General features: G+C 47.1%; 2 protein-coding genes across 5 annotated transcripts in view; both read left to right on the top strand.

The window, feature by feature from the left end:
- The window catches only part of LOC123023881 (gastrula zinc finger protein XlCGF26.1-like), a 62,804-nt gene that overhangs the window by 28,227 nt on the left and 7,326 nt on the right, over positions 1 to 27,251 (top strand). The gene's annotated exons all lie outside the window — the stretch shown is intronic.
- On the top strand, positions 7 to 10,392 carry LOC123023882 (zinc finger protein 239-like). Of its 4 annotated transcripts, XM_044431015.1 has the most exons (5): positions 161 to 393; positions 1,751 to 1,877; positions 2,095 to 2,195; positions 2,825 to 2,954; positions 9,093 to 10,392. In XM_044431015.1, the coding sequence occupies exons 3-5, from the start codon at positions 2,166 to 2,168 to the stop codon at positions 10,184 to 10,186; spliced, it is 1,254 nt and encodes a 417-aa protein (XP_044286950.1). In that variant the 5' UTR covers positions 161 to 393; positions 1,751 to 1,877; positions 2,095 to 2,165; the 3' UTR covers positions 10,187 to 10,392. The 4 variants fall into 4 exon arrangements, with proteins under 4 accessions (XP_044286949.1, XP_044286948.1, XP_044286950.1 ...); XM_044431014.1 differs by lacking the exons at positions 161 to 393; positions 2,095 to 2,195 and adding an exon at positions 7 to 32; XM_044431013.1 differs by lacking the exon at positions 2,095 to 2,195 and having other exon boundaries at positions 159 to 393.

Below are 27,251 nucleotides of genomic sequence, written 5' to 3'. Positions count from 1 at the left end.
TGAGCCAGGCAGAAGAAAAGGAGCAGGTGCAGGTGAGGACATTTTGATCGGGGAGCCTCAGAGGACTGACGTCTTTACAATCCCCCTCCCCTCCCATCCCAACATTTTTGGGCTGCCAGTAATGCATCAATCACCACGTTCCCCCTACCGCCAGCTTTCTCACCTGCAGGTTCTGCTTGCATTCACACCTGTTTAACAAACCATGAGATGCCCCATCAAGAGGCCCTTTCTAAACAGACACAGAGTTTTTACATTCCTCCAGACATCAAATTCCTTTTTCAATAGAGCGGCTTACACTTTCCCATCTTCCCAAGGAGACATCGCAAGGGGAACAACTGGAAAAGTGAGAGCACCTGAAAAGAGACAGAAAGAGGATCTTGCCACAAAGGAGATGTAAATACACCCCCCCCCCCCAATTTACCATCCAAGATCCTTTGCCTTTGCTTTCCTGTGACAGCTCATCTTTTGACAGCTGTCAAGAGAAAGAAACCCAAGCGGGGGAAAAGCTTCTTTTGATCCCCTTTTGGTCAGTATCCTTGATTGGTACCTGCTACCCTGGGATATTGACCCAGCCTGGGACTTCACGTTGCTACATTCACAGAATTGCACACCTCTAGTGAGAGCCAGTGTGGTGCAGTGGTTAAAAGCGTGGTACTGGCACTCAGACGATCTGGGTTCGAGTCTCCGCTCAGCCATGAAGCCAACTGGGTGGCTTTGGGCCAGTCACAGACTCTCAGCCCAACCTGCCTCACAGGGTTGTTGTTGTGGGGATAAGATGGAGGAGGAGAATGGTGTAAGCTGCCTTGAGCCCTTTGTAGGAAAAAGGCAGGATATAAATCGAAAAATAAATAAATAAATAGTGTTGCTCAGCTGTATTAAGAATGCACACACAGAGAGAAAACGCCCATTGTGGATGCAATTCTTTTACAAATAGCGTTTTCTACCTGTGACAGCTCATCCAGTGTCCTGCTTGGGCACTTTGAAGGGACTGTCAGTGGCTGTCGAAATGGAAGCCAGCTGGCAGGCCGGGTTTTGTAATCCCCACAAAAAGCAAACGTTAAAGGGATTTTTTAAAAAATCTGCAACCAGCTGAAAGTGGCTCAGGATCGGAGCAAGGAGAAGGGGACAGTTCTGTCCTGCCGTGGTGCCTCCTGGCACACCTGTGGAAGGACCACTGGGGAAAGGTGTTTGGACAGCCCACAGTGAACTGGATGGTCTGTCAGGATACCATGGCATTGCATAAAGAATAACAAACTCACCGTGGCTCATTCCACTTGAAATGCCCAGCAGAAGCCGCTGAGCATCACGGAGGATCTGAGAGTTTCATTCTCTCCTCTGAACTGGTTTTAAGAGGGAGTCCTGGATGCAGCTTTTTAGTGCTTTTCTCACACTAGCGTTAGGAAATCCCAGATCGCCATGAAGGCCATGGAGCTCCCTGGGAGGCTTTGGGCCAATCCAATACACTCAGCTGAACCTACCTCACAGGGTTGTTTTTGTGAGGATAATGTGGAGTTAAAATAGGCTGCCTTGGGTTCCTCGCAAAAGAAATAAAGGCAAGTGATAAATGCAATGTAATAAGAACGAGACATAAAACCTGCATGTGTCCACCTACGAAAGGTATGGCTGCAGAGTTTAGGAAGTCCACTACCTTCAGAAGGAGGCCTGAATGCAGATAGTTTGGCAAGCAGGTTTCTCTCCCTTCCTAATCTGCTTTCTTCTCTTCTGCCTGGACTCCTCATCCCTGCTCCAGGTGGAGGGGAGAGGAGCAAAAGTGGCCAGAGATTTCCCTGAAGCCGAGAAGGCTCCTTCGGATCCAACAAAGAAGCCACTGTTCCGGTGGAATGTGCAGGATGGTGACCGAGGCCCTGCGTTGCTGGGTAAGGCCTGGCAGGGCGCGTTACAACACGGGGAGGGGGAGACATTCTTCCGATGCATTCGGAAAAGAAGTCGGGGCTTCAACAGGTTCAGACTTTGTAGAAATAAAAACAGCGCTTCGAATGGTGTCCCGACAGAAGGGGGGGACAGAGAATGATGGCTCGCACTCGAGCAACTGGAATGCAGATGACCTTGTTGCTTTTCTGGTCTTGCTCGCAGGAAATGGAACAGTGTTTGGGGAGGGAGAAGCGACTCGAGGGAGGCCTGCCCCGAATCCTCCCTATCGCGGAATGGAGACTGCTTCTGTGCAAACAGAGCAGGTAGGGAAGCCTCTGCGGCCCCTATCCCGTGCACCCCGCCCTGGGCGTGGAAGAATCTGCCCCGTTTCCTCAGCTTTTACTTATTTATTTAAATCTTTTCTATGCCGTCCGCTGCCAAATCGTCTCGGGACGGTCTTGCAATAAAACAAAGTAATGCATAGCATCGATTCTGTACAATAAAACCCCAGTTAAAATCATAATCTAAACCTAAAAATACTGGGGAAATCAAAAGGTTTTCACCTGGTGCCGAAAAGAATCAAGTGTCTGCAGCAGGCACACATCTCTAGGGAGCAAGTTCCAGAAATGGGTGCCACTGCAGAGAAGGCCCTTCTCCAGGTAGCCACCCTATTAATCTCCATCAAGGAGGGCTCCCGAAAAAGGACCTCTGACTCAGGTCTTAAGGGGTGGGCAGGCACATAGGGAAGGAGATGGTCCTAAGCCATTTAGGGCTTTATAAGTCATCACCAACCTCTTAATTGGGCCCTGACTTCAATTTCAGGAGATTCCTAGGAAAGATTTGCAAGCCCGTTTGAAGCTCTGAGTCCTGCAGGAGAACCTCCAACCACCTTGGCTTTGCTGTCCGTTTGGACTGTTAGTTTACAAGAGAAAACGATTTCTTCCTCTTTTAGGATCTGGTGACTTTTGAGGAGGTGGCTGTGCATTTCACCGAGGAGGAGGAGTGGGCGCTGCTGGATCCGGGCCAGAGGGCTCTGCACCGGGTTGTCATGGAGGAGAATTACGGGAACCTGGCTTCTCTGGGTGAGGAATGTCACCTCTTTGGACTGGGATTCTTGTTTTCCTTGTGGACAGATCCGAGAAAGAAGAATTATGGAATATTGTTTTCAACTGCACATTGGAGGGCCAGTGTGCTACGGTGGCTAGAGATTGGACTCAGGATCTGGGTCCTAGTCCCCACTTGGGCATGAGCCTCTCTGGGTGACTTCGTGCCAGTCCCAAACTCTCAGCCCAGCTACTTCCTGAAACTGTTGTTAGGCCAAACGGTAAGCCGCCTTGGGTTCCTCACAAGCGGAGAAGGAGCTCAGACAGAAGTGTAATCTAACAATAATAACATTGTGGGGTGTAGCTGAGATCCACAACGGCCAGTGATGTCCCTAAAGCATAAGACCTTTTTATTTAAACAATATTTTAACAAGTGCTGATTTTATTTATTGGTTTTAAAGTATTGCCAGGATGTTTCCAGATTTTATATGTATTTGTATAGATATTTATTTATATGTTGGAAGCCATCCCGAGGCTTATGTGAATGGGACGGCATACAAAAATTCCAAATAAAAAAATAAATAAAATAAAAAGCATAGGTAGAACATTCACTTCCTTCTCCTCTGAGCTGGCCTCATTGCAAAGCCTCACCGTGGCTTTTGATCACTTTGGTGATGCTTGGCTTGACTCGTCCCACGACGGGCTTCCCTCCGCTGTGACCAGGGTGTCTGCCATTCACATCTTATTTGCATCTTCTTTTTTATATTTCGACACATTTATATTTAAAAATAAATATAAACACATTTATATTTAAAATATTTATATCCTTTCCTATCAGAAAGAAACATTCCAGGACGGCTTACAAAGCCATATGTTTGAATCCAGAGCAAGGTTTTAAAGCAGTAAACACTTTCTCTCAGCAGACTGATCCTTCTTATTACAAACATTAACCTTCCACGTTCATTCCTCTGTCCAGGAGATACAAGATCTAAACAAGGCGCTGGAATTCTAGCATGGTTACACTACAGATTTATAGTATGGGGGATTTTGTCAAAAGCCTTTAGGAAATCCAAGTAAACAATCTCTAAACAATCTCACTTTAAAAAGTTCCTGAGACAGGAATTTCTTTCCTTGAAGCTATGTTGAGTCTTCTTTTTAAGCAGGCCTTATCCTTCTGTATTAATAATGCCTTTAACCAAGTTGCCTGCAAGATAACAGAAAAGTAATTTCCCAGATCTGCCAGGATCTTTTTAAATATGGGTGTTATTGGCCTTCCTTCACTTCTCTAGTCGAAAGGCTGATCTTGTGTTTCTTTTTGTCGAATATCAGCAATTTCATATCTGAGTTCTTAAGAAATCCAGAATGGCTATAATCTGGACCTGATTTCTTAAACTTCAATATGTCAATGGAGTTCTTGTCATAAGAATATAAGAAAAGCCTGCTAGTTCAGGATTCTAGACTATCTAGAATATCTAGTCCAGTGTTATCTAGAGCAGGTCCACCAGCCTGTGGGAGATTCCCACTAGCCTGTGGGGAGGGGGCCACATCTTGCTCTCCATAGACTGGCATGGGGGCTGGCTGTGCTCCACCATCTCGTCCTCAGTTGGCATTGTGCTTGCAGGGGTGCACGGGGGTCGGGGAGGCAGGGAGGGGAGAGATGGTTCGGTGGGAGCCAACTGGAAGCCAATTTTGGTATGCTGTTCTTTTATTGGCGTTTTGTTGCTCATTTTCTGGTTGTTTTGGAGAATTTTCATTTTTTTTGGTATTGTGTTTGGAAACTGCTGCACAGAATACTGTATTATGTGTATGGTGCTTTTTGTTTCGGCCTTGGTAGTCCCTGAGGTAGCTTTCCTGTTTTCACTGTCCCCACCAAAGGTTGAAAACCACTGATCTAGACTATCTAGTCCAGTATTCTGTTCACACAGTGGCACACCAACTCTGCAGGATTTGAGCACAATGGTCTCCTAGCAGCTGGGGAACAAGGGCAGACTGCCTCTGGTACTGGAGGCAGCGTGTGGGGGCAGCGTGTGACCATGAGGACTAGTAGCCATGGAGATCTTTCTGCTCCAGGAATTTGTCCAGGTCCTTTTTCAGCTGTCCAAACTGATGGCCTTCACTACCTCTTGCTGAAGTGTATTTCATAGTTTAACTATGCACTGAGTGGAGTTCCTTTTGTCTCCCCAGAAGCCCCCACAAATCAGCCTCTTGGGGTGACCCCTTTGGGATTTAGCGCTGGGGAAGAAAAATGTCATCCTCTCCATACCAGGCATAATTTTGAACACCTCTCTCATCTCTCCTCTTCACTCACCCCCTTCCTAAGTTACACAATAGCAGCTGTTGCAACCTTTCCTCATAGGGAAGTTGCTCTAACCCCTTGATAATTTCATTTGCCTTTTTCTGCAGTTTTTCCAACTGCAACGACCTTTTCTAGGTGCAGTGACTAGAACTGTATGCAATGCTTTAATTGCAGCTGCACCAAAGACTTGTAAAAAGGGAGTATATTTTCTTTCCCTAATTCCTTTCCAGTCACACCTAGCATGGAGTTTGCCTTCTTCACAGCAGCTGAGCTTTGGGACAACGTTTCCATCCAGCTGCCCAGCCCTGCCTCAAGATCCCTCTCTCGCTCAGTCGCTGCTAGTTCAGATCCCGTCAGAGTATCCTTGAAGCTTCGTTTTTTTGCCCCAACATACATTTCTGTACATACTTCCTTACATTGAACTGCATTTGTCCTTTTTTTAAAAAAATAAGTTTTATTCAAAATTATAATCCTAAAAACAAAGAAAAACTAAAAACAACATCAATTGTCAAAAACGTTGGACCTGCTGGGTCAGCCCCCACATTTTTTTTCCATTTGTGATAACTTAGAAACATATTTAAATCTATACAAAGTCCCTTTCTCTAGCCTATAATAAAAAGAGTCCCAAGTTTGATAGAAGTCAGTATCTTCTTTCTCCTTCAGTGACAAAGTCAATCTGTCCATTTCTGCACAGTCCAAGATCTTTTTTAGGATCAGTTCATTGGTGGGTGGTTCTTCACTTTTCCAGGGTTGGGCAAATGCAATCCTCGCCACAGTAATTGCATGTAAAATCAAATACATGTCTTGTTTACTAATATCAGCAGATATAATGCCTAATAAGAAGACTTCAGGTTTAAAAGCTAAAGGTTTTTGTAACATTTCCTCAAGCCATTTATGTATTTTAATCCAAGACTTTTTCGTGTTATCGCAAGTCCACCACATATGATAGAAAGTACCCAATTTATGTTGTTACATTTTCAACAATTTATGTTGTTACATTTTCAATTGTTACATTTTCAACAATTTGGAAACATCTTAGCTAATCTATTTGGTGCATTTGTCCTTTTGATGCTCATTCTCCCAGCTTGGAGAGTTCCCTTTGGAGCTCCTCACACTCCATTTGGTTTCAACCACCCTAAATCATTGGTGCCATCAACAAATTTAGCCACTTCACAAGTTATTCCTACTCCTAGATCATTCAGGAGTAGGTTAAAAAGTGCTAGTACAGATCCCTGTGGGATTCCACTGGTGACATCTCCCCATGGAGAGACAGTGCCACTAAATTCCACTCTCTTGTTTAACCAGTTAATAAACTATAAGATGACACCCCTGTTTTTTTAATTCCATGACTGCTTAATTTGCTCAGGAGCCTTTAGTGAGGGACTCTTCCGAAGTCAAAAGGCTTTGGAAGTCCGAGTAAACAAACTCTCCTTGCTCACATATTTATTCACACCCTCACAGAACTCCAGTAGGTTGGTGAGACACGACTGGCCTTCTTGGAACCCATGTTGATTTTTTTTTTTTTTTTTTAAGCAGGGCTTGTTCCTCTATGTGCTTACTGAAATGATTTTTAATAATGATTTCAACCAATTTTCCTGAGGCAGACATTAAGGTAACTGGCCTTTAATTTCCCAGATCCTCTTTTAAAAATTTCTGCTATGCTGGCCTTTCTCCAGTCCTTTGTGGGAGAGGGTGGTCCTTAGCAACATGCTGCATTTTTTAAGGTCGCAATTATTTGAGCTCTGTAAGGATTCTTGGGAGGATGCCATCTGGGCATGGTGGTAGGATTGTTTGCCAGTATGATTGAGAATTTCATCTCTTACCGCTGCCGTCTGACTCAGTTCGTAGGGATGAACACTGCCTAGCAATAGTGATTCATGCTCTAGTAACCTCCCACTTGGATTACTGCAACATGCTCTATGTGGGGCTGTCCTTGAAAACGGTCCGGATACTGCAACTGGTCCAGAATAGAACTGCCAGGCTGCTGACGGGGACCGGCCATTACTCTCATGTAACTCCGGTCCTCTACCAGCTCCACTGGCTTCCAGGTGAAGTCCGGGCCCAATCAAGGTGCTGGTTTTGACCTATAAAGCCCTAAGCGGCTTGGGACCACCTGAAGGAACATCTCCTTCCTTATATGCCCTCACGCCCCTTAAGATCTGCAGGAGAAGCCCTGCTCTGGGAACCCTCTCTAAGAGAGGTAAAAAGGTCATCAACTTGGAGTAGGGCCTTCTCTGCTGTGGCGCCCAGACTCTGGAAAGTACTTCCCAGAGAGGTACACCTGATGCCAAGCTTATACTCTTTTCAGCACCAGGGCAAAACCTTTTTATTTAAACAGTATTGTAAAATTTAACAACTTGTAACCTTCAGTCGCTCTGCTTTGTGATTTATTGTTTTGTTTTGGTTCTATTATTTATCAGAAATTGTTGTTTTAATTGTTCTTTTAAATATTGTAAGCCGTCCTGAGAATTTGAATATTAGGACGGCATACAAAAGTTTTTAATTAATTAATTAATTAATTCCTGAGGAATATGCATATGCTGGGCATCCTCTGGTGTGAAGACAGGTAAATGTTTCTTCTCTGAGCTGATGTTGCTTCTTTGAGCATGTGCTTTTAAGGCTCTCTCGCCATCCAGTGAAGTGCTCTTGGACTAGATACCCTTCCCAGACCCATCGAAAGGATGGAATATTTGCTCTGTTTGAGTATTCATCCCTTTGCTTTGCAGGATGCGCCGCAGTTCCGCCCTGCCATTCTGTAGTGGTGACACCGCACCTCTTCAAAGCAGTCCTGCTTATTTCTCCATTCTTTAATATTACGAAACCATAGATGGTTAATGCATTAAGAAAGAAAAATATTGCAGTAAAGATTAAGAAGCCTTGATTTAAATAGGCGTCTTTAGTTCCTTTTGAAAAGTGAAATAGAGTAGTTCTCGAAGGACTGTGTTCCAGAGTTCTGGAACAGTGCAAGAGAAGGCCCTTTTCCACACACCCATCAAACATGGGAGGACTTGCCCATCACAGCAGCCAGGATGCCAGGAGCACCCCAGCTTGCGGGTGTGTGCGTCTTGACCATCTGCTTGGTTTGTCCCTGCCTTGCTTCCTGTGATGTCCAGACCCAGAGTTCTGGCCTGTCTCTCCCCTGACAAGCTGCACTCATTGTTTTTGCAGCTTGTGCTGCCAGGAGGACCCAAAGAAGAGCAAGTGAGCTATCTGCACCCACCTGCTGGCGTCCTCGGAGCCTCCCAGAGATCTTTAAAAAACCGTGCAAACTGAGCCAGTGTGATCTAAAAGGCTGTCAACACCTATCCTAAATAAATAAGAAACTGTTTCCCTCTCTCGTTGTCATGTCTATCCATTATCGGACAGCTTGGGACCAGGATACCTGAAGGAGCGCCTCTTCCCTTACATGCCCTCATGCCCCTTAAGATCTGTGGGAGAGGCTCTGCTCCGGGAGCCCTCTTGAGATAAAAAGAACAACTATCCAGAGCAGGGCCTTCTCTGCAGTGGTGGCCAGATTATGGAACACGCTCCCAGGAGAGGTGCGCCTGGTGCTGAGTTTATATTCTTTTCGGCGCCAGGTTAAAACCTTTTTATTTAATCGCCATTTTAAAAACTAATATTTTATTGTTAACAGTTGCTCTTTTTGTTTTCGGTTTTTTGTTTTTATATAATCGTTTATTGAATTTGTTATTTGTAAAAATTATTTTATTGTTTTTAATTGTATATATTGTGAGCCATCCCGACATGCCTTGGCATGTGGTGGTGACATACAAAATTTTAAAATAAATACATTTAATTTATTTGGAGTGGGGGTTTTCTCCCCACTGCTCTAATCATCCAAATTACACACCATTGGTTTTCTTCTGTTTTTCTTCTTTCAGTTGATGGGATTGAAAGCAATCACAGTGGCAAGCAGCTAAGACTGAAAGTTGAGGATGAAGAGAAGTGGGGAAACACATCCAGTTGTTATGAAGGGACCAACTTCCAACAGCATCCGATCCCAGAAGAATCTTTTGAAGCAAATAAAATGAATACTTATAATCAGGAGAAACTGTGGAAGCACTCTGAGCGTGGAAAGAGTTTTACTGAGGAGATGCATCTTAGCAGCTATCAAAATGTTCATACGAAACAGGAACCCTTTCAGTGCTTGGAATATGAAAATCAGTTCAGCTACAGCTCAGACCTTAACTGTCGTCAGAGAATCCACACAGGTGATGAGCTCTATACCTGTTCCGTGTGCGGAAAGACTTTACTTAAAAGCATAAACCTGAAGGTGCACGAAAGAATCCACACAGGTGAGAAACCGTATCAGTGCTTGGAATGTGGAAAGCGATTCCGTTATCGCATAACCCTTAAATCCCATCAAAGGATTCACACAGGGGAAGAGCCATACAAATGCTCCTTTTGTGGAAAGACTTTAGTTCACAGAAGGAGCCTCCAGATACATGAAAGAATTCATACGGGCGAGAAGCTGTATAAATGTTTGGAGTGCGGGAAGTGTTTTAATTGGAGCTCGAACCTTAAAACCCATCAGAGAATCCACACCGGTGAGACGCCCTATCAATGCTCTGAGTGTGGAATGAGCTTCAGTGAGAGCAGAGCCCTTAAAATTCACCAAAGAATCCACACAGGGGAGGAACCCTATAAATGTTTAGAGTGTGGGAAAGTTTTACGCAACAAGAGAAACCTGAAGCTGCACGAAAGGATCCACACAGGCGAGAAGCCCTACAAATGCTTGGAGTGTGGGAAGAGTTTCCACTGGAGCTCGCACCTTAAATCCCACGAACGGATCCACACAGGGGAGAAGCCCTATAAATGCTTAGAGTGTGGGAAGGACTTCATTGAGAGCGCAGCCCTGAAAACCCATCAACGGATTCACACTGGAAAGAAGCCGTATCAGTGCATGGAGTGTGGAAAGAGCTTCAGTTTCAGCGCCCACCTCAAAAGACATCAAATGATCCATATTACAGAGTAGCATTAGAAATGCTCTGTGAGCTGGAAAAGATTCCACGAGGGCAGATGCATGAAATCATTACAAATAACTTTCCTGGGAAGGAACTCGCTAAATCCTAACAATTTCTGGACCTTTGGAGAACTTGAAATGGAGTGTGAGCCTTCACTTTAAAAAATGCAAGCACAAGAGAAAGCATAGTCAGTTAATAAAAAGTTTGGTCGATCCTATTTTCGGGGGCTTTTCATGATCCCCCAAGCTTCTGTCTGCTGGAAAAAGGAGAGCTGTTTGAGCCAGGGCGTTACTGTTGTGCGATTTAGGCAACGCGACCGAAATTGTCATTGCAACTAACACAACATGGAGAGGGTAATGGGGAATGCAGGCAATGAAGTTTGAATGTTGTCCCTGCCGTGAAATCCTTTCATGGGTTAGGCCAGCATCTCTCCTACCTCAGGTCTCCCAGTTGCCGCATGGGACATGAAATAATGCTAACACTGAACATCAAGATACACCGAAAATGGGCAGCGGAACGTATTTTTCGGAGCCTGCCAGCGCCCCAAGTTTGAAGTAACAAACTTTCTTGCTGGTAGTACTCTTGATGTAGTGTGGTATACTGGTTAGGGTCTTGGACCGAGACTCAGGAGATCCAGGTTCTGTTCCCCGCTTAGCCATAGAGCGCACTGGGTGGCTTTGGGCCAGGCACTGGCTGGGTCTGCTTGCAGCAAGCCATGAGTTTGGGGTGGCTTGTTGCCCACAGCCACAGGCCACTGCTGGTTGGGTTCACATGACGCAAGCACTCACAGATGATGCTCATCTCCCCAGCATGTGACCACCATGCCTGGAAAGGGGAAAGAAGCCACCTGCAGTATGTTTCCCAAGTTGGGCACACCAGTTTTTAGCCGAAGGACAGGATCTGGGACATGGGCAGCAAGAAACGAGGTAGATCCTGTGGGAGCCAGGCCAGAAGACCCAAGGAGATACAGGGTCCTAGCCCAAGAGCCACATCCAATGACGAGTCCAAGTTGTGGTCACAGAGCAGGCCAAGGTCAGGCACCAGGAATCCGAGCATGACAAGGTGCAGTCGCAACAGGTAAGAGGTCAAGAGCCAGCAAGACGTGAGAACAAGGAGTAGGTACCTTGGGTCGGGATAGGCAGGTGGGGTTCAGGAACAAGGCATGGTAGGGTGAGATGAAGAGGGACAAGGTGATGTGAGAATAGACTCAGGCAGAGGTCCAGCAAGATCCAAGAACAGTGGATCCCTGTGTTGCTGAGGCAGCTTCTGGAAGGAAGAGCCAGCTTTTCTATAGCTCTTCCCACAGGGCACCCAGGTTGTGCTAATCGAGGTCCGGGCAGCTGCAGCAGAGGCCCAGACTAATCCTACGACTACCAGGGCTGCTGTTCTGGTGCTACGTCAGCAGATGGGGGAGGCAGCGGAGAGAAGCAGGACAGCATAAGCTGCTTTGGGTTCCTGAAAGGGGAAATAAATGAATATCAGGAAAAAACACCTAAATGGAGATCTTTGGCTGCTGGTAGGAAGGGAGAGGGGAAATGAAGGGAGGAAGGAAGGAGCCAGAGGAAGACTGGGGGAGCCTGCTGAGAACAGCTGGAGGGCTGAGTGCCTTCATGTCTGAACGGATGGTGGCTGCAGAGTTTAGTGGAAGACTTTGGTGGAATCCTGGAAGAGTGAAACCAGGTTCAGACACTATGCGAATCCCCACTCAAGGGTTGAGTGTGAGTTGTCGTTGAACTGCACGTTGTTGAAATACGGGTTATTAAGTTGTCTGATCCTAATCAAGCTAACAAGACATGTTAGCTTGTTAACCACAAACAACGCAAGAAAAGAAACCATGGCTTGTCAGGTTGTGAACCAGGAGTTGTTCATCATGGTTTGTTGCCTGCACTGGGTTGAGACAGCACGGTAACCCATGTTTCAGTGGCAAGCCACACTTGGCCCTTGAGTGTGGGCTGCCGCATCGTCCAAAGCCAGTTGTGGGTGCTGCTTTCCATGTCCTTGTCCTGAGGGGCAAAATGGCGGGGAGGGCTGTGTGGAAATGGAGGTCTGACAGATAGAAAAGATGCTTCCGAGGGGATGTGCAGCGGGATCCACAATTCCATGGCAGTCATTTTGTGGTGGTGCCCAGGACAGATCCTATGAACCCTAGGCAAGCACGAAACATTACTATTCACATGCCAACCTTTTCTCCCGGAGTGTTTGACCATCCTCCTTCAAACTGGTGGAAAAGAAAGTACTTTCAGAAGGAAATCCACACTTTGGAGAAATACTCGTGGGCTGGGTTTGGCTTTCTTGGGTGTCCCTTACTTGGGAGATGGCTGAGAAGGGAACCTAAGTTTTCTGTCATCCCTTTCTGCCTCCTCAGGGTCCCACACCTCAATCCTTCAGAAAGTGATTCCTCCAATAGGGATTCTTCCATTTGTGAATGAGCAATGGGGAGGCATTTAATGGAGAGGAAAAAATAGGACACCTCTGAGCAATTTGATAGGCTCCAAAATACCAGAAAAGTACATTACAAACCTCCCTCCCTGAGAAGAAGGCAGAACAGATTCATTATATTTCAGTGTTGCACTTTCTGGGCAGTTTAAAAGCCCTGAAACGGTGAAAAATACATAGAACCTTTCATAAGAAATGCATATGAAAACAATGTACATGTATATATGCAAACATAAAATGTACAATTTGGAGACGCTCATTTATCTAACAATTTTAAACAAAACATTAAGAGCTCCATCATAGAACAGAGCCAGTGTGGCATAGTGGTTAAGAGCATGGAACCGGGGCTCAGGCGACCCGGGTTCAAGTCCCCGTTCGGCCATGGAGCCAACTGGGTGACTTTGGGCCAGTCACGGACTCTCAGCCCAACCTACCTCACAGGGTTGTTGTTGTGGGGATAAGATGGAGGAGGAGAATTATATAAGCTGCCTTGAGCCCTTTGTAGGAAAAAGGCAGGCTATAAATCGAAAAAAAATAATAGTAGAGTAGGAAGGGACCATGAAGGCCATCGGGGCCAGCCAAGCCCCTGCTGGTGCAGGACGCCAAGTCACACCTCCTACATTAAAAGCCGCCTCCAACGCGGGCTGAGGGGGAAAGGTCTTAGTGTGGCACCGAGTAAGGAAACATTGACGTTGAGCAGGCCTTGAAGATTGGAAGGGGCCATCGCCGGGAAGCTCTTCTCCCTTCTTGTCACCTTCCAAGCCCCCTTGTGGGAAGGAGCTGGAGAGGATCCTTCCGTGATGATCCTAGAAACAGAAACAGCGAGTCAGATGGGTCTCGTGGGCCATCTAGTCTGACCCCCGGCTCCAGCCGGCTCCGCTCACGACATGCCCACCATGTGGACGTCCAGCCTATCCTTGAACACCTGTGCCGATGGGGCCTCAACGACCTCTCGTGAAAGCCCATTCCACACCTTCGGGGTCCTGACTGTCAGGAAGTGCTTCCTGGCCTCCAAACGGAACCTTGGCTCCCTGAGCTTTGCTCCGTTGGAGCGCGTCCTGCCTTCCTCTGCAGGGGAGAACAGGTCTCGGCCCACCTCCGTGTGACACCCCCTCACATACCTGAATGTCACCAACAGATCCCCTCCGAGTCTCCTCTTCTCCAGGCTGAAGAGACCCAGTTCCCTCAGTCTCGCCTCATACCCCATCCCCTGCAGTTCCCCTCCAGGCTGAAGAGACCCAGTTCCCATCCCCTCACCTCATACCCCATCATGCCAGCCACCAATTAGGCTCAGAAATGCATGTTCTCCTTGCTCCTTCATGAGGGAAAGAAACTGGATTTGGAGAGAGCATTGTGGGTGGCTCAGTGGAAGGTGTTACAGCGTGTAATTCCCAAACAGTCCTTTGCACAAAGACTCGTAAGCTTTTGCTTCAGGCTCCACCGAGGGGGAAGCTTTTGTGGGGAAAAAATGCTGATATTATTATTATAACTTTGTTACGTGCTGTCAAGTGGTTTCCAACTTACATGATCCTATGAATCAACTCCTCCAAAATAATATAATAAAATAATTATATATTATAATAAGGATCCTGTAAGGACGATTGCCTAGCGACAGTGACACATGTATTGGTTACTTCCCAGTTGGACTTCTGTAATGCACTCTACATGGGGCTGCCCTTGAAGACAATCTGGATACTTCAGATGGTACAAAACAGAGCAGCCAGGTTGCTGACGGGGACTGGGCGTTATTCTCATATAACCCCAGTCCTCTACTAGCTTCACTGGCTTCCCATCGAAGTCCGGGCTCAATTCAAGGTGCTGGTTATCACCTATACAGCCCTTAACAGCTTGGGACCTGGATACCTGAAGGAGTGCCTTCTTCCATATTTGCCCGAGCACCCCCTGAGATCGGCAGCAAAGGCCCTCCTCCGGGAGCCCTCCATGAGAGACATCAGGAAGCAAAGTTCCCGGAGGAGGGCTTTCTCTGTGGTGGCGCCCCATCTGTGGAATGCGTTCCCCAGAGAGGTCCGCCTGGTGCTATCATTTGTTTTTCGGCACCAGGCTAAGACCTTTTTATTTCAACAATATTTTAATAACTTTTAATATTAGCTATATATGTTTTACTCTGGATCGGATTTTATGTGTATTATGTTTTATTCTGTTCTTATTTATTTATGTAAGCCGTCCTGAGGCTCTGCGAAAGGACAGCATATAAATATTCTAAATAAATAAATAAAATATAATATTATTATAAATAATAAAATTATATATTCTAAATTATAAGTATATAAGTACATATAAAATATAGTAATCTAAATATAAATATAAAATCTCCCGTGCATGATATCACTGTTTGCTGTTCTAAATTCAAAGCTGTGGCTTCTTTTATGGAGTCCATCCAGGTTGTAACTGATCTTTTTCTCCTGCTGCTTTTGAATTAGCCTAACATGATGGTCTTCTCCAGGGAGTCTTGCCTTCTCATGATGTGGCCAAAGTACGACAGCCTCAGTTTTGTCATTTTCACTTCTAAGAAAGCTTCGGCTTGGGTTGATCCTGGACCCACTTGTTTTGACTTCCCTTTATCTCCCACCAATCCTAAGAACAGAAGAAAAGCCACACTGGATCAGAGCCAAGGTCCATCCAGTCCAGCACTGTGTCCACACGGTGGCAAACCGGCTGCTTGCAGGATCCCCCAGCAGGATGGGGGCACGGCCTCCTTCCCAAGCACCCCAACAACCGGTGTGTCCAGGGAGGCCGCCTGTGGTCGAGGAGGGAGCACACATCCTGCAAGGCCACTGGCCACCGAGAGCCCCCTGCATGAACCTGTCTGGTCCAGTTCTAAAGCCGTCCATCGATTAACTATACGTTGTGTGTCATCCTTCCTTTTGTCTCTCCTAAACCTCCCGCCCATCAGATTCATGGGATGTCTCTGTTCAAGCGTTTTAGGAGAATTTCTCTTCCCCTCCGCTTTCCTCGCACGTCATGCATCGTTGTAAACACCAAAGTCACGCCTCCCCTTCCTCGCCGTTTTGCTAAGCAGAACAGACCCAGTTCTCCTAGCCACTCCCCCGAGGGGCCCCCTCTGATCACTCTGTTGCCCTTCTCTGCACTTTCCCCAACTTCATACTGTACTTTTTCAGGAAGGTGACCAGAAGGGCACACAATATTCCAGGTGTGCTCGTGCCAAACGTTTCTATAAGAGGAGTAAGATTCCCTATTTTCAATTCCATTTCTAATCATGTCTAGCATAGAGTTGGCCTTGTTCACGACCAAATTTCCATCCAGCTGCCCATCCCTGCCTCAAGATCCCTCTCTCGCTCAGTCGCTGCTCCGTACTTGAAGTGGGGTTATTTTGTGTCAACTTGCGTTAATTAGCACTTACTTGTGCTAATTGCATTTGCCCTTTTGAAGCCCATTCTCCCAGCTTGGAGAGCTCCTCCTCATAGCCCCATTGAATTCAGTGGAGCTTGATTTTCAATAGATGGGATTCTAGGAAGATTTTTTTTAATCAAAATGTATTAAATTATCTTCACATAAAAGTTTCTGTAGAGAAATAAAATAGAAATGGTATCTTGAGCTGTAGCAATTTGAAACTGAATCCCCAAAATATTAACAAATATTGAATGTATTTGCTACTGACAGTAATGAAGACTCAGTGTATTAATTATCTATCAGATGGGGAAGAATTCCAAAAACTGGAGACTGATGAGATATGGATTTTTTTTCTTTTTTTTTAGGAACATGCATGTCTGTGAGTCAGTGCTCAGCCTTCAGTCTGATTGCAGGGCTCACTTGGTGTTTACTGTGTGGGAAATATTTCTCTTTATGGGGCTACCATGCAGCATATTCAGATCAACCTGGTTTTGCAAAATTAACAAATACAAGAAATGGTCTTCCATCACCTTGAACTCTGGGATGCAGCGTTTTGTCAGACTCCAAGCATCAGACGAAGGCCTGGGAGACTTGGATCTAAAACTACACTCAGTCCTGCACTCACTGGGGGATTCTGGTCCAGTCAAGGACTGGGTTCACATAACACCCTACCCTACCTCAGCTTATAACCCATGGTTTATTTGGGATGGCTTCTAGGCTCATAAGCCATCCGAAATTGCCATGACTTGCAGGGTTTATAAGCCAGAGATGGATTTAAGGGCAGGTTCGGATGACACTTTTAACCCATTGGGAATTTGGATCATGACCTGGGGTTAAAATACCCAGTGGGTTCTCCTGTATCTGGCAGACAAAGAGCACAGGATGGCATCTCAGTCCTTTTGTAGGCATCGCAGGGGACACCATGGGAGCACTGAGGGGCGCAGGGATGACAGTTGTCCTCAAGTGTCCAAGTGGCACATTGCGCATCTGTCATTCTGAGCTCCAGCTGTTGCTGGGAAAATGGGAGTGCTTGATGCAGGTGAAGGAGGAGAGCGTAAGAGTTGGCTCGAAACTCAACATTAAGAAAACCAAGATCATGGCATCTGGTCCTATCACTTCCTGGCAAATAGATGGGGAAGAAATGGAGGTAGTGACAGATTTTATTTTCCTGTGCTCCAAGATCACCGCAGACGGGGACTGCAGCCAAGAAATTAAAAAACGCTTGCTTCCGGAGAGGAAAGCTATGGCAAATCTAGACAGCATACTAAAAAGCAGAGACATCACCCTGCCAACAAAAGTGCGTATAGTCATGGCTATGGTTTCCCAGTTGCAATGTATGGCTGTAAAAGCTGGACAATAAGGAGGGCTGAGCGCAAAGGATTGCGGCCTTTGAATTGTGGTGCTGGAGGGGACTCCTGCGAGTCCCTTGGACCGCAAGGCGATCAAACCAGTCAGTCCTAGAGGAGATCAACCCTGATTGCTCCTTGGAAGGCCAGATACTGAAGATGAAGCTCAAATACTTTGGCCACCTAATGAGAAGGAAGGACCTCCCTGGAGAAGAGCCTGATGCTGGGAACAATTGAGGGCAAAAGGAGAAGGGGACGGCAGAGGATGAGGTGGCTGGATGGGGTCACTGAAGCAGTTGGTGTGAGCTTAGGTGGACTCCAGGGGATGGTGGAGGACAGGAGGGCCTGGAGAAATGTTGTCCATGGGGTCGCGATGGGTCGGACACGACTTCGCAACTAGCAACAACCACAATCCCACTGTTCCGACATCAGCAGCCGCTTGTGGTGGGGAAGCTGGACCGGGAGCGGGGGAGCCCATTGGTTTGGCTTGCACGTGAGAAAGCCAGTGCCACTGGACTCCTCCTTTCCACCCCTTCCTGGATGCTGCCAACAGAGGCGCTCACCAGTTCGTGGGGGGCAAGTGTGCAGTTCCCCCACTCATGGGGCACCTTGGGTGGCATGATTGGGTGTGGCGAGCAGCAGCAGGAGCCCAGCAAAGGAGCTTATTCTCCCCACATGGTCTGAGGCCAGCCCTTCTTTCACTAACCTGCCTTGCAGGGTTGTTGTGTGAACCAACTGTGGCGAGGGAGGACGGGGCGAACCCAGCTCATCGTGCACAGCTCCTCGGAGTCGCGAGGCGGTGTAGCTGTCCCCAATACCTTTCCAACCGATATGGCACCGGCTTCTTCTGGCGCCCTGGCAGCGGGAGGAGATGCGGAGCAGAGGATGCCCACCTCTTTCCACCGCCGCCTTCCCCACTTGCCTGCCAGGTGCTGGCTCCGGTGTACACCCGAGTCCCCCAATCCCCTTCCCCGCTCTGCCTTCCCCAGACCCTTCCCGGCATCCCCGAGGAATGGCAGGAAAGGGGGTGGGGCGGCAGAAGGCCCACCTCCCCCCAGTGCATGTCCCTTTGTCTCTGCAGGAGGGCGCAGGGAGGGGGTCCCCGCTCACCCCCGCCTCGCTCCTCTGGTCCTGCGCCTGCGCGGCAGCGCTCGGGCGGCGGCGGGATCGGGGCCGGCCCTGGAGGCGGCGGAGGCCCAGCAAGGCGGCGCCCGCAGCGCAGCCCGGGGGCGACCCGCGCCCCACCGCCGGTGAGTGCGTCGTGCCCCCGGGGGGGGGGGGAACGGCGGCCCGCCCCCCCCCCCGGGCGCCAGCGCGGAGCCTGCCCCTGCGGGGCTCCCCCCACCCAGATGTCTCCGCAGCCCCTTGCTGGGACAGAAGCCCCGCGGCGGGGACCCCCTCCCCGGCCTCGCTGCCCGCGCCCCCATGGCCACCGCGTGCATCGCCCCCCCTTTGGCGGGACCGGAGGAGGATCGGCTGCCGCAGGGCCGGGTGTGTGCGAAGCCGCGCTGGGCGGAGGGATGCGCCGCGCCGCGCCGCGCCGGTCCGGAGATGTTCCGGATGAAGGTTTGGGGCTGAGCATCTTAGCCGAGGGAAGCTGCGGGTTCCCGCTCGGCCTCTTGCGCAGCCCCCCCCCCCCCCCCCGGCGGATGGTAATATTCCCCAGTCCTGCTCCTTTTCCTGGCTGAACGCAAGGTATGCAGAAGGCGATATCGTGCGTATAATATTTGCCCTCCTCTCCCCAGAGCCAGCAATCTGCGTCTTCAAGAAAGGAGGAGGAGACCTTCTCTTCTCGCCCGCAGCGGTGATGGAGAAGAGGGTGAAGGCGGAAGAGGAAGGCGAGGCTGGCCCCGAGGCAGGGAAAAGCTGCTGCCTCTTCCTGGAAGAGAGTGGCGCGGAGCTCTGGGGAAGAAGTCTGCAGGAGAAGACGGGTGGGAGCAGCGCCAGCTCGGACGCCGAGCGCCAGCACTTCAGGGCCTTCGGCTACCGGGAGGCCGAGGGGCCGCGGGAGGTCTGCAGCCGCCTGCACCACCTTTGCTGCCGGTGGCTGAAGCCGGAAAGGCACACCAAGGCTCAGATGCTGGACCTGGTGATCCTGGAGCAGTTTCTGACTGTCCTGCCCCCGGAGATGGAGAACTGGGTCAGGGAATGTGGGCCGGAGACCAGCTCCCAGGCGGTGGCCCTGGCCGAAGGCTTCCTCCTGAGCCAGGCAGAAGAAAAGGAGCAGGTGCAGGTGAGGACATTTTGAACAGGTAGTTCCAAAGTTGTGATGCCTTTAAAAAAAATCTCCGTTTGGCTGTCAGTCAAAAGAGTCTGAATTTCACCCACCCCATCATTTATTTATTTATTTATTTATTTATTTAAAACATTTCTATGTCGCCCCATTCGCCGAAGCCTCGGGGCGGCTCACAACATAAAATTAAAATATAATCCATCAAAATATAAAATAGGTCACCCTGGCCAGATAAAATAAGCAAATAATATTAACAATTAAAATGACGTTGAAATAAAAAGGTCTTCGCCTGGCGCCGAAAAACATGGAAAGTGTTTCACATGCCTGTTTGAGAAGATCCCAAAGCACCCAAAGAGATCGTGACGTTCCAATGCCGGAGGGATTCCATCAGCCACTAGCACGGGCTGCAGTCACATGGGAGCAAAATTAATAATACCAAAGAATTGGATGGAGAAATGGGACCTTCAGTGAATTGAATAGCATAAAGAAATTTGGAGTATAGCTGTTAATGATAAGTCGGCATGAGGGATGAGGATGAAAACAGGACTGATAAAGAATGATTTTGATGATATATGGAGTTTGTTTATTGAATGTATATAAATAAAAGTGTAGGTACTTTTATTGTAAGCCATCCCGAGATGCTAGTAGCGGACGGGTTAGAAAAGCTTTCGATAAATAAATAAATAAATAAATAAAATAAAACTAGACCTTCGGTTGATTCAATGCAATTTTGGATGGAAAGGGGTATTCCTGAAAGAGTGGAAAATTAGAAGTACAAGTAACGAAGAGGAAAGAAATGAAGGTATAAATTTTATATTGCTCATGGTCCTGTTAGTGGGATACACTAGCTGTGTTTTGTTTTGTCTTGTCTTGTTGTATATCTAGGTTTTTCTGTATTTTCTGTTGTTGCTTTTTTAAATTTTATGATATATTTTAAACCTGTATTTTTAAAAATCATCTTATAATGAAATTTTTCAAAAGAGGAGGAGGAGTTGAGCAATTTTCCAGTGTTTTTCCTCATGCAATGGACACATTTTGGCCGAAATCCTTGTGTGCTCCCTTGTCAAGGGCAGCTGATCTTAGGAGGCGAAGTTTAGACGGAGACCTGCATGCAAACAGATTGGCAAACAGACAGACTGATTCCTTTCCTTTCCTAATCCATTTTCTCCTTCTCTTTCTCGGTGCGTCATTCCTGTTCCAGGTGGGAGGACAACTGGCCAAAGTAGCCATGGATTCCCCTGGAGCTGAGAACACTCCGTCGGAGACCACGCAGAGGCCACTGCTGGTGTGCCACCTGTTGGTGGGTGCTGCAGGCCCAACCCCAGTGGGTAAGGCTTAGGGGGTCCCCACCACGGTGCTTCCCATCTTGCACCTTCCAGAAGTCCATGAGTTGCTTTTACGTTCTCCTTGAGCCATTGGTGGCAGGGGGAAGAGTCTTTTCTGCCCTATATTCAGAGAATCAGTTCTACCTCAAGATAGAACTGATGTGTTGGTTTTAACCTATAAAGCCCTGAAAGGCTTGGGACCAGGATACCTGAAGGAGCGTCTTTTCCCTTACATGCCCTCACACCCCTTAAGATCTGCGGGAGAGGCTTTGCTCTGGGAGCCCTCTTTAAAGGAGATAAAAAGAACATCTAGCCAGAGCAGGGCCTTCTCTGTGGTGGCACCCAGATTATGGAATGCGCTCCCCGGAGAGGTGCGCCTGGTGCTGAGTTTACTTCTTTTTGGCACCAGGTTAAAACCTTTTTATTTAATTGCTGTTTTAAAAACTAATATTTCATTGCTGAACAGTTGCTCTTTTTGTTTTCAGGGGTTTTTTTGTCCTTGTTGTTAGTCGCGAAGTTGTGTCCGACCCATTGCAACCCCATGGACAACTTTCCTCCAGGCCTTCCTGTCCTCCACCATCCCCCGGAGTCCACCCAAGCTCACACCGACTGCTTCAGTGACTCCAGCCACCTCATTCTCTGTTGTCCCCTTCTTTTGCCATCTATTGTTCCCAGCATTAGACTCTTCTCCAGGGAGTCCTTCCTTCTCATTAGGTGACCAAAGTATTTGAGTTTCATCTTCAGTATCTGGCCTTCTAAAGAGCAGTCAGGGTTGATCTCCTCTAGGACTGACTGGTTTCATCGCCTTGTGGTCCAAGGGACTTGCAGGAGTCTCCTCCAGCACCACAATTCAAAGGCCTCAATTCTTCAGCGCTCAGCCTTCCTTATTGTCCAACTTTCACAGCCATACATTGCAAGTGGGGAAACCATAGCTTTGACTATACACACTTTTGTTGGCAGGGTGATGTCTCTGCTTTTTAGTATGCTGTCTAGATTTGCCATAGCTTTCCTCCCAAGCAGCAAGCGTCTTTTAATTTTTTGGCTGCAGTTCCCGTCTGTGGTGATCTTGGAGCCCAGGAAAATGAAATCTGTCACTACCTCCATTTCTTCCCCATCTATTTGCCAGGAAGTGAGAGGACCGGATGCCATGATCTTAGTTTTCTTAATGTTGAGTTTCAAGTCAACTTTTGCGCTCTCCTCCTTCACCCACATCAAGAGGCTCTTTAGTTCCTCTTCACTTTCTGCCATGAGAGTGGTATCATCTGCATATCTGAGGTTGTTGATATTTCTCCCAGCAATCTTAATTCCAACTGGTGATTCATCTTGCCTCGCCTTTCTCATGATGTGCTCTGCATATAAGTTAAATAGGCAGGGCAACAGTATACAGCCTTGCCGAACTCCTTTCTCAATTTTGAACCAATCAGTGGTTCTGTGCCCAGTTCTCACTGTTGCTTTTTGTCCTTATGTAATCTTTTATTGAATTTGTTATTTATAAAGATCATTTTAGCATTTTTAATTGTATGTATTGTGAGCTGTCCCGAGATGCCAAGCATGTGGTGACGGCATACAAATTTGTAAATAAATAATAAATATTCTGGCTGCAGAGAAAGCACCTGGAATTCTGCCAAAAGCAATGTGGGGAAAGACTGATCTCACTCAGGCTACCGAAATCCCAATGCTGAGGAAGCAGAGACTGTCTTCCTACTTTCTTTGTCTTCCTCACAGGGAAGGAACCGAACTGCAGGGACAGTCAACAGACCGCAGGAGTTTCTTCGGAGCCTCCTTCACTTTGTGGTGGAAGGGAAGCAGCGTCTGTGTGCCCGGAGCAGGTAGGGAAGGTGGGTGTGTCTCTCTAACGTGCCTGTCCCTGGACCTGGCAGAAGCAGCCCTTTTCCTCTGTCCAGAAAACTGCTAGCAAGAATTGGAAGTCACTTGTGAAGCTCTGGCTCCTGTAGAAGAACCTGCAACCATCTCACCATTATTGCCTTCTTGGATTGCTGCTATGCATAGCAAGAAAATGATCTTGTTTTCTGCTTTCAGGGTGTGGTGACCTTCGAGGAGGTGTCTGTGCATTTCACGCAGAAGGAGTGGGCTTTGCTGGATCCGGGCCAGAGGGCTCTACACAGGGTTGTCATGGAGGAGACTTATGGGAACCTGGCTTCCCTGGGTAAGGAATGTGTCCTTTCCAGGCCTCCTCCTCCTCATCATCATCCAGTTGACAGATCCTGGGAGTTGGAATTGCATCTTTTCTTGGCACATTTGTGAAAGCGATGGATGGGCCATTTCCTGAGATGTTCTCTTCCAGATAAGCTGAAAGCAGAAAGCCTTGAAGGTATTGCAAGAAGAATCACATCCTCCACCTCTGAGCTGGGAGGATTGGAATAGCTCCAGCACCCTGGCCAGGATGAGACCAGATGCTGGTTTGCCACTGGACAACCCAGGATGTCCCCCTAGGCTGGGGCTTCCTGCCCCCATGAAGTAGCTAAAACAACTCATTCCCTTAGCATAGCCTTCCCCAGCCTTGTGCTTCCAGACACGTTTGGACTGCAACACCCAGAATTCCCAGTCAATGACCCCACTGGATGGGAATTCTGGGAGCTGTGGTCCAAATGTCTCCGCAGGCCACCAGGTTGGGGAAGCCTGCAATGGCAGATGTCCACCCTCTTCCAGCCTCCCACTTTCAACCCATCCCTCTCTGTTCTTCTGAGCAGCAGTTAGAAGTTCTGGCCATCCTTCCTTTGAACTTTATTGCGTTGCTTCAGACGCTGATCATTTGATGTAGTGGGAAGCGCCCGCAGTCATTTAGCCCTTTCCACCCTCGTGGAAAGGTCTTCCAGTTTCTAGGTCAGGCCTTGTCTCCTGGCATGAGAAAAGAGAAAAGACCATTTCTTGAGGTTTCCAAGGAAGAAGAAACATCAGGGGGTATGTGGCTTGGTCTGTTCTGGTGGGATCCTTTATGGCATGGGTCCTCAAACTACGGCCTGCAGGCTGGATATGGCCCGCCATGCTTGTTTATCTGGCCCACCTCAGAGGTTTTGGACTCGCTCGGAGAAAATGTTCTCCGAGTGAGTCCGAGAGCTCTGAGCCGGCGCAGGCATACTCAGTGAGGTGATGGCCGCAATCGCAGTCACGCTTGGTGGGGGGGGGGGGAGATGGCTGCGGTCATGCTCACCTTCCCCCCACCCCCCAGCATGATCAAGGACATTGTAGCTGTGTCCCACAAGTGAGTGGAGCAAACATATTTTAATTTTTAATTATTTTTTTAAAATAATTTATTTTATTTTAATTTTAATTAAGTTTTAATTTATTTTAATTTTAATTATTTTAAAATTTATTTTAAAATTTATTTTAATTTTAATTATTTTTAATTAAGTTTAATTTTTATTAATTTATTTTAATTTTAATTAATTTTAATTAATTTTAATTAATTTTAATTTTAATTATTTTAATGTGCAGTGTGCATAGGAATTCTCTCATATTTTTTGCAAACTATAGTCCGGCCCCGCAACAGTCTGAGGGACAGTGAACTGGCCCCCTGTTTAAAAAGTTTGAGGACCCCTGCTTGGAGTATCGTGGGCTACTTATTTATTCATTTATTTGTCGGTTCCTTTGGCTAGGTATTCTCTACCTGGTACTTGAGAGATATCAACAGGTGGAGAGGTCCTTAGGAGTGCTGGATCAGACCACCTAGACTAGTGTCCCAGTTGCACAGTGGTCAACCAGCTGCTCACAGGATCCCAACAACTGGTGTGCCAAGGACCACCGCCTGATACTGGAAGTTGCATTTAGCCATGAGGACTAGCAGCCATGGCTAGCTTCTCCGCCGTGAATTTGCCAGTCCATTTGCAAAGCTGTCACTATCTCCCGTGAAAGTGAATTTCATCATTTAACCCTGAGCATTGTGAAGAACTTTTCTTCAGACTGTCCTGGGAAAGGACAGAAAAGGGTCCTGTCACATGGAGAAAGGGTCTTAAGTGTGTGTGGCAGAAAATACCCCCTGGAATGTAAAGGGCTAAAACTGGGTATCTGATTAAGGAAGGAATTAGTTTTGCGAGGGCTCAAGTCCCTTGCATGTTTTTAAAAAACTAAAAGATATAGTGGTGCCTCGGCTCACGAACGCCTCAGTTCACGACCAAATTGGGTTGCGAACAGAAATTTAGGAAAATTTTTTCCTCAGGTCGCAAACTCCGCAACGGGTGACATTTGCAATTGTGTCCATCTCCCCCCAGTGCACCCACAATTGTGCCCGTCTTCCCTGTGATTAAAAAAAAAAAATTACAGAATGGATTAACCTTATTTGCATTGAACCTTATGGGGAAATTTGACTTGACTCACAACCAATTTGGGTCACAACCAGAGTCCTGGAACGGATTAAGTTCGTGAGCCAAGGTGCCACTGTAAGTGGAACACTCCAATTTAGGATGAATCTATTTTTGAGCCCATGAGATGCTCAGAAATATTTCCTGGGATTCCCTGTAAGACCTGAGCCCAAACTAGAACCAAGCCTTTGCTTTCTTTTTGCCCAGTGCAGACTCTAAAGTTTGCTAGGCCCGCACAACAGCCCTTGTAATACAGCATTAAGAATTGCTGTGATTGCTCCTTTCGAAATTTGACTTGCATCCCTGTTGGATTTTCCCCTGGAATTTAGTTCCCCCTGCTTTGCTTTTGTGTCAGCTTTATATCTGGTTTAAAAAGCAGCTGTGGCTTTTCCTTTGATCTTTTTAGGCCTGCTATAGAAAATAACCCACTCTGAATATTTTTGTATGTGGAATACCGCTATTCAACTCCTTCAACTACTTCTTCCTTCTTTAAAAGTCTTCCCAGGTCCCAGATCTGACCTCATCTTTTGGCAGGTAAAAAAGGGGGCAAGTTCCAATTCCTTCCAAGGAAGGAAAGAGATCAGTGGTTGTGTGTTTCATTCTTGTCAGATTTTTTGTCTGGGTGCCTAGATTTTTTCCCTGCAGGCGAAAATTACTTGCTGAATGTCATTTCCTTGACAGTTATGAGATATCTTATGGGTACAGCCAAGGGATTATGTAGAAGAATCCCATCACATGGGAAATGGGTCTTCTCTGCTTAAATGTGCATGATGGGAACATCCGTAGAAGACCAGGCTTTGATGACGGTGCCAACAGATTTCCCTGGATTACCAGCTTGGAATGGGAAACCTTGTCCCAAGTCTCCAGAACAGGGTCTTTCCAAAGCTGTGCTTGGAATGCCTTTATTGAGAGATCCCAACAATTGGATATGTGACTTTAGACATGCAAAGAATTTCATCTTGTCCCTAGTCCATAGTGCCTGAAGCAAAACTAACCACAGTTTTTGTTGGTTTACCTCTTGTTTTATTTATTTACTACAAACATTTATATTCCATCCTTCCGCACAAGTGCTCAGGATGGCTTACCTAGTATAAAATTACAATAATAAACCCACAGTTATTAAAAACATCTAACATTGAACATTATAAACTAAAAAATAAGGGAAGATAAAATATGAAATGCAACTGTGAAAACAGAAAACAAAAAATCTTAAAACGTCTAAAACCCTTGATTATTAAAATGATGTTTGAATAAAAAGGTCTTTCTTCAGAAAGGGCTGGAAGGGTTTGCTCATCAGAGGTTTTTCTAAACCCTTGGTTGCCAGGAGCACAGTGCCTTGTTAGTGTGTGCATCTCGACTTCATCGGCTTGGTTTACCCCTGCCTTGCTTCCTGTGATGTCCAGACCCAGAGTTCTGGCATGTCTCTCCCCTGACAAGCTTCACTCATAATTCAGGGTTTGTTTTTGCAGCTTGTGCTGCCAGGAGGACCCAAAGGAGAGCAGTCAAGTTACCTGCACCCTCATGCTGGCCTCCTCAGAGCTTCCCAGAGATGAAACGCATGGGGAACAGTCCAGAAACTTCAGTTGATCCAAAACAGGGCAGCAAGGCTGTTAATGGGAACTAGCTCATGAGAACATACCACGCCAGTCCTCTTCCAGCTACACTGGCTGCCAGTTGAAGTCTGGGCCCAATTCAAAGTGCTAGTACTAACATTCAAAGCCCTATAAAACTTGGGGCCAGGCTATTTGAGGGATCACCTTGCCCCATATATATCCACCTGGACCCTGAGGTCATACTTGGGGATCCTTCTCCAGGAGCCCTCTCCAAAGGAGGAGGAGGGCCTTTTCGGTTATGGCACCCCAGCTGTGCAAAGAGCTCTCTGAAGTGGTGCACCTGGCACCTACTGTTACATTTTTTCCAGCGCCAAGTGATTTTTAAAAAAAAATTTCCCAGCATTTTAACCATTTAACTTTAGTTTTAATATGGCATTTTATTCCGTACTGCTGTTATGCTTCTAGACTGAATCAGTTGCCTTTGCTGAGGTT

Source organism: Varanus komodoensis, unplaced genomic scaffold (genome assembly GCF_004798865.1).
Source record: "Varanus komodoensis strain SLA01 unplaced genomic scaffold, ASM479886v1 scaffold210, whole genome shotgun sequence".
Classification (NCBI taxonomy): domain Eukaryota; kingdom Metazoa; phylum Chordata; class Lepidosauria; order Squamata; family Varanidae; genus Varanus; species Varanus komodoensis.
Note: the sequence above shows the minus strand (reverse complement) of the source record. Positions and strands in the feature narration are given on the sequence as shown.

Excerpts from the sequence above, each read along its gene's own strand:
- LOC123023882 (XM_044431013.1), top strand. The coding sequence starts at position 203 with ATGAGATGCCCCATCAAGAGGCCCTTTCTAAACAGACACAGAGTTTTT. Across the intron at positions 394-1,750 it reads GATCTTGCCACAAAGGAGAT|GTGGAGGGGAGAGGAGCAAA; the intron begins GTAAATACACCC and ends TCCCTGCTCCAG. Across the intron at positions 1,878-2,824 it reads CCGAGGCCCTGCGTTGCTGG|GATCTGGTGACTTTTGAGGA; the intron begins GTAAGGCCTGGC and ends TTCCTCTTTTAG.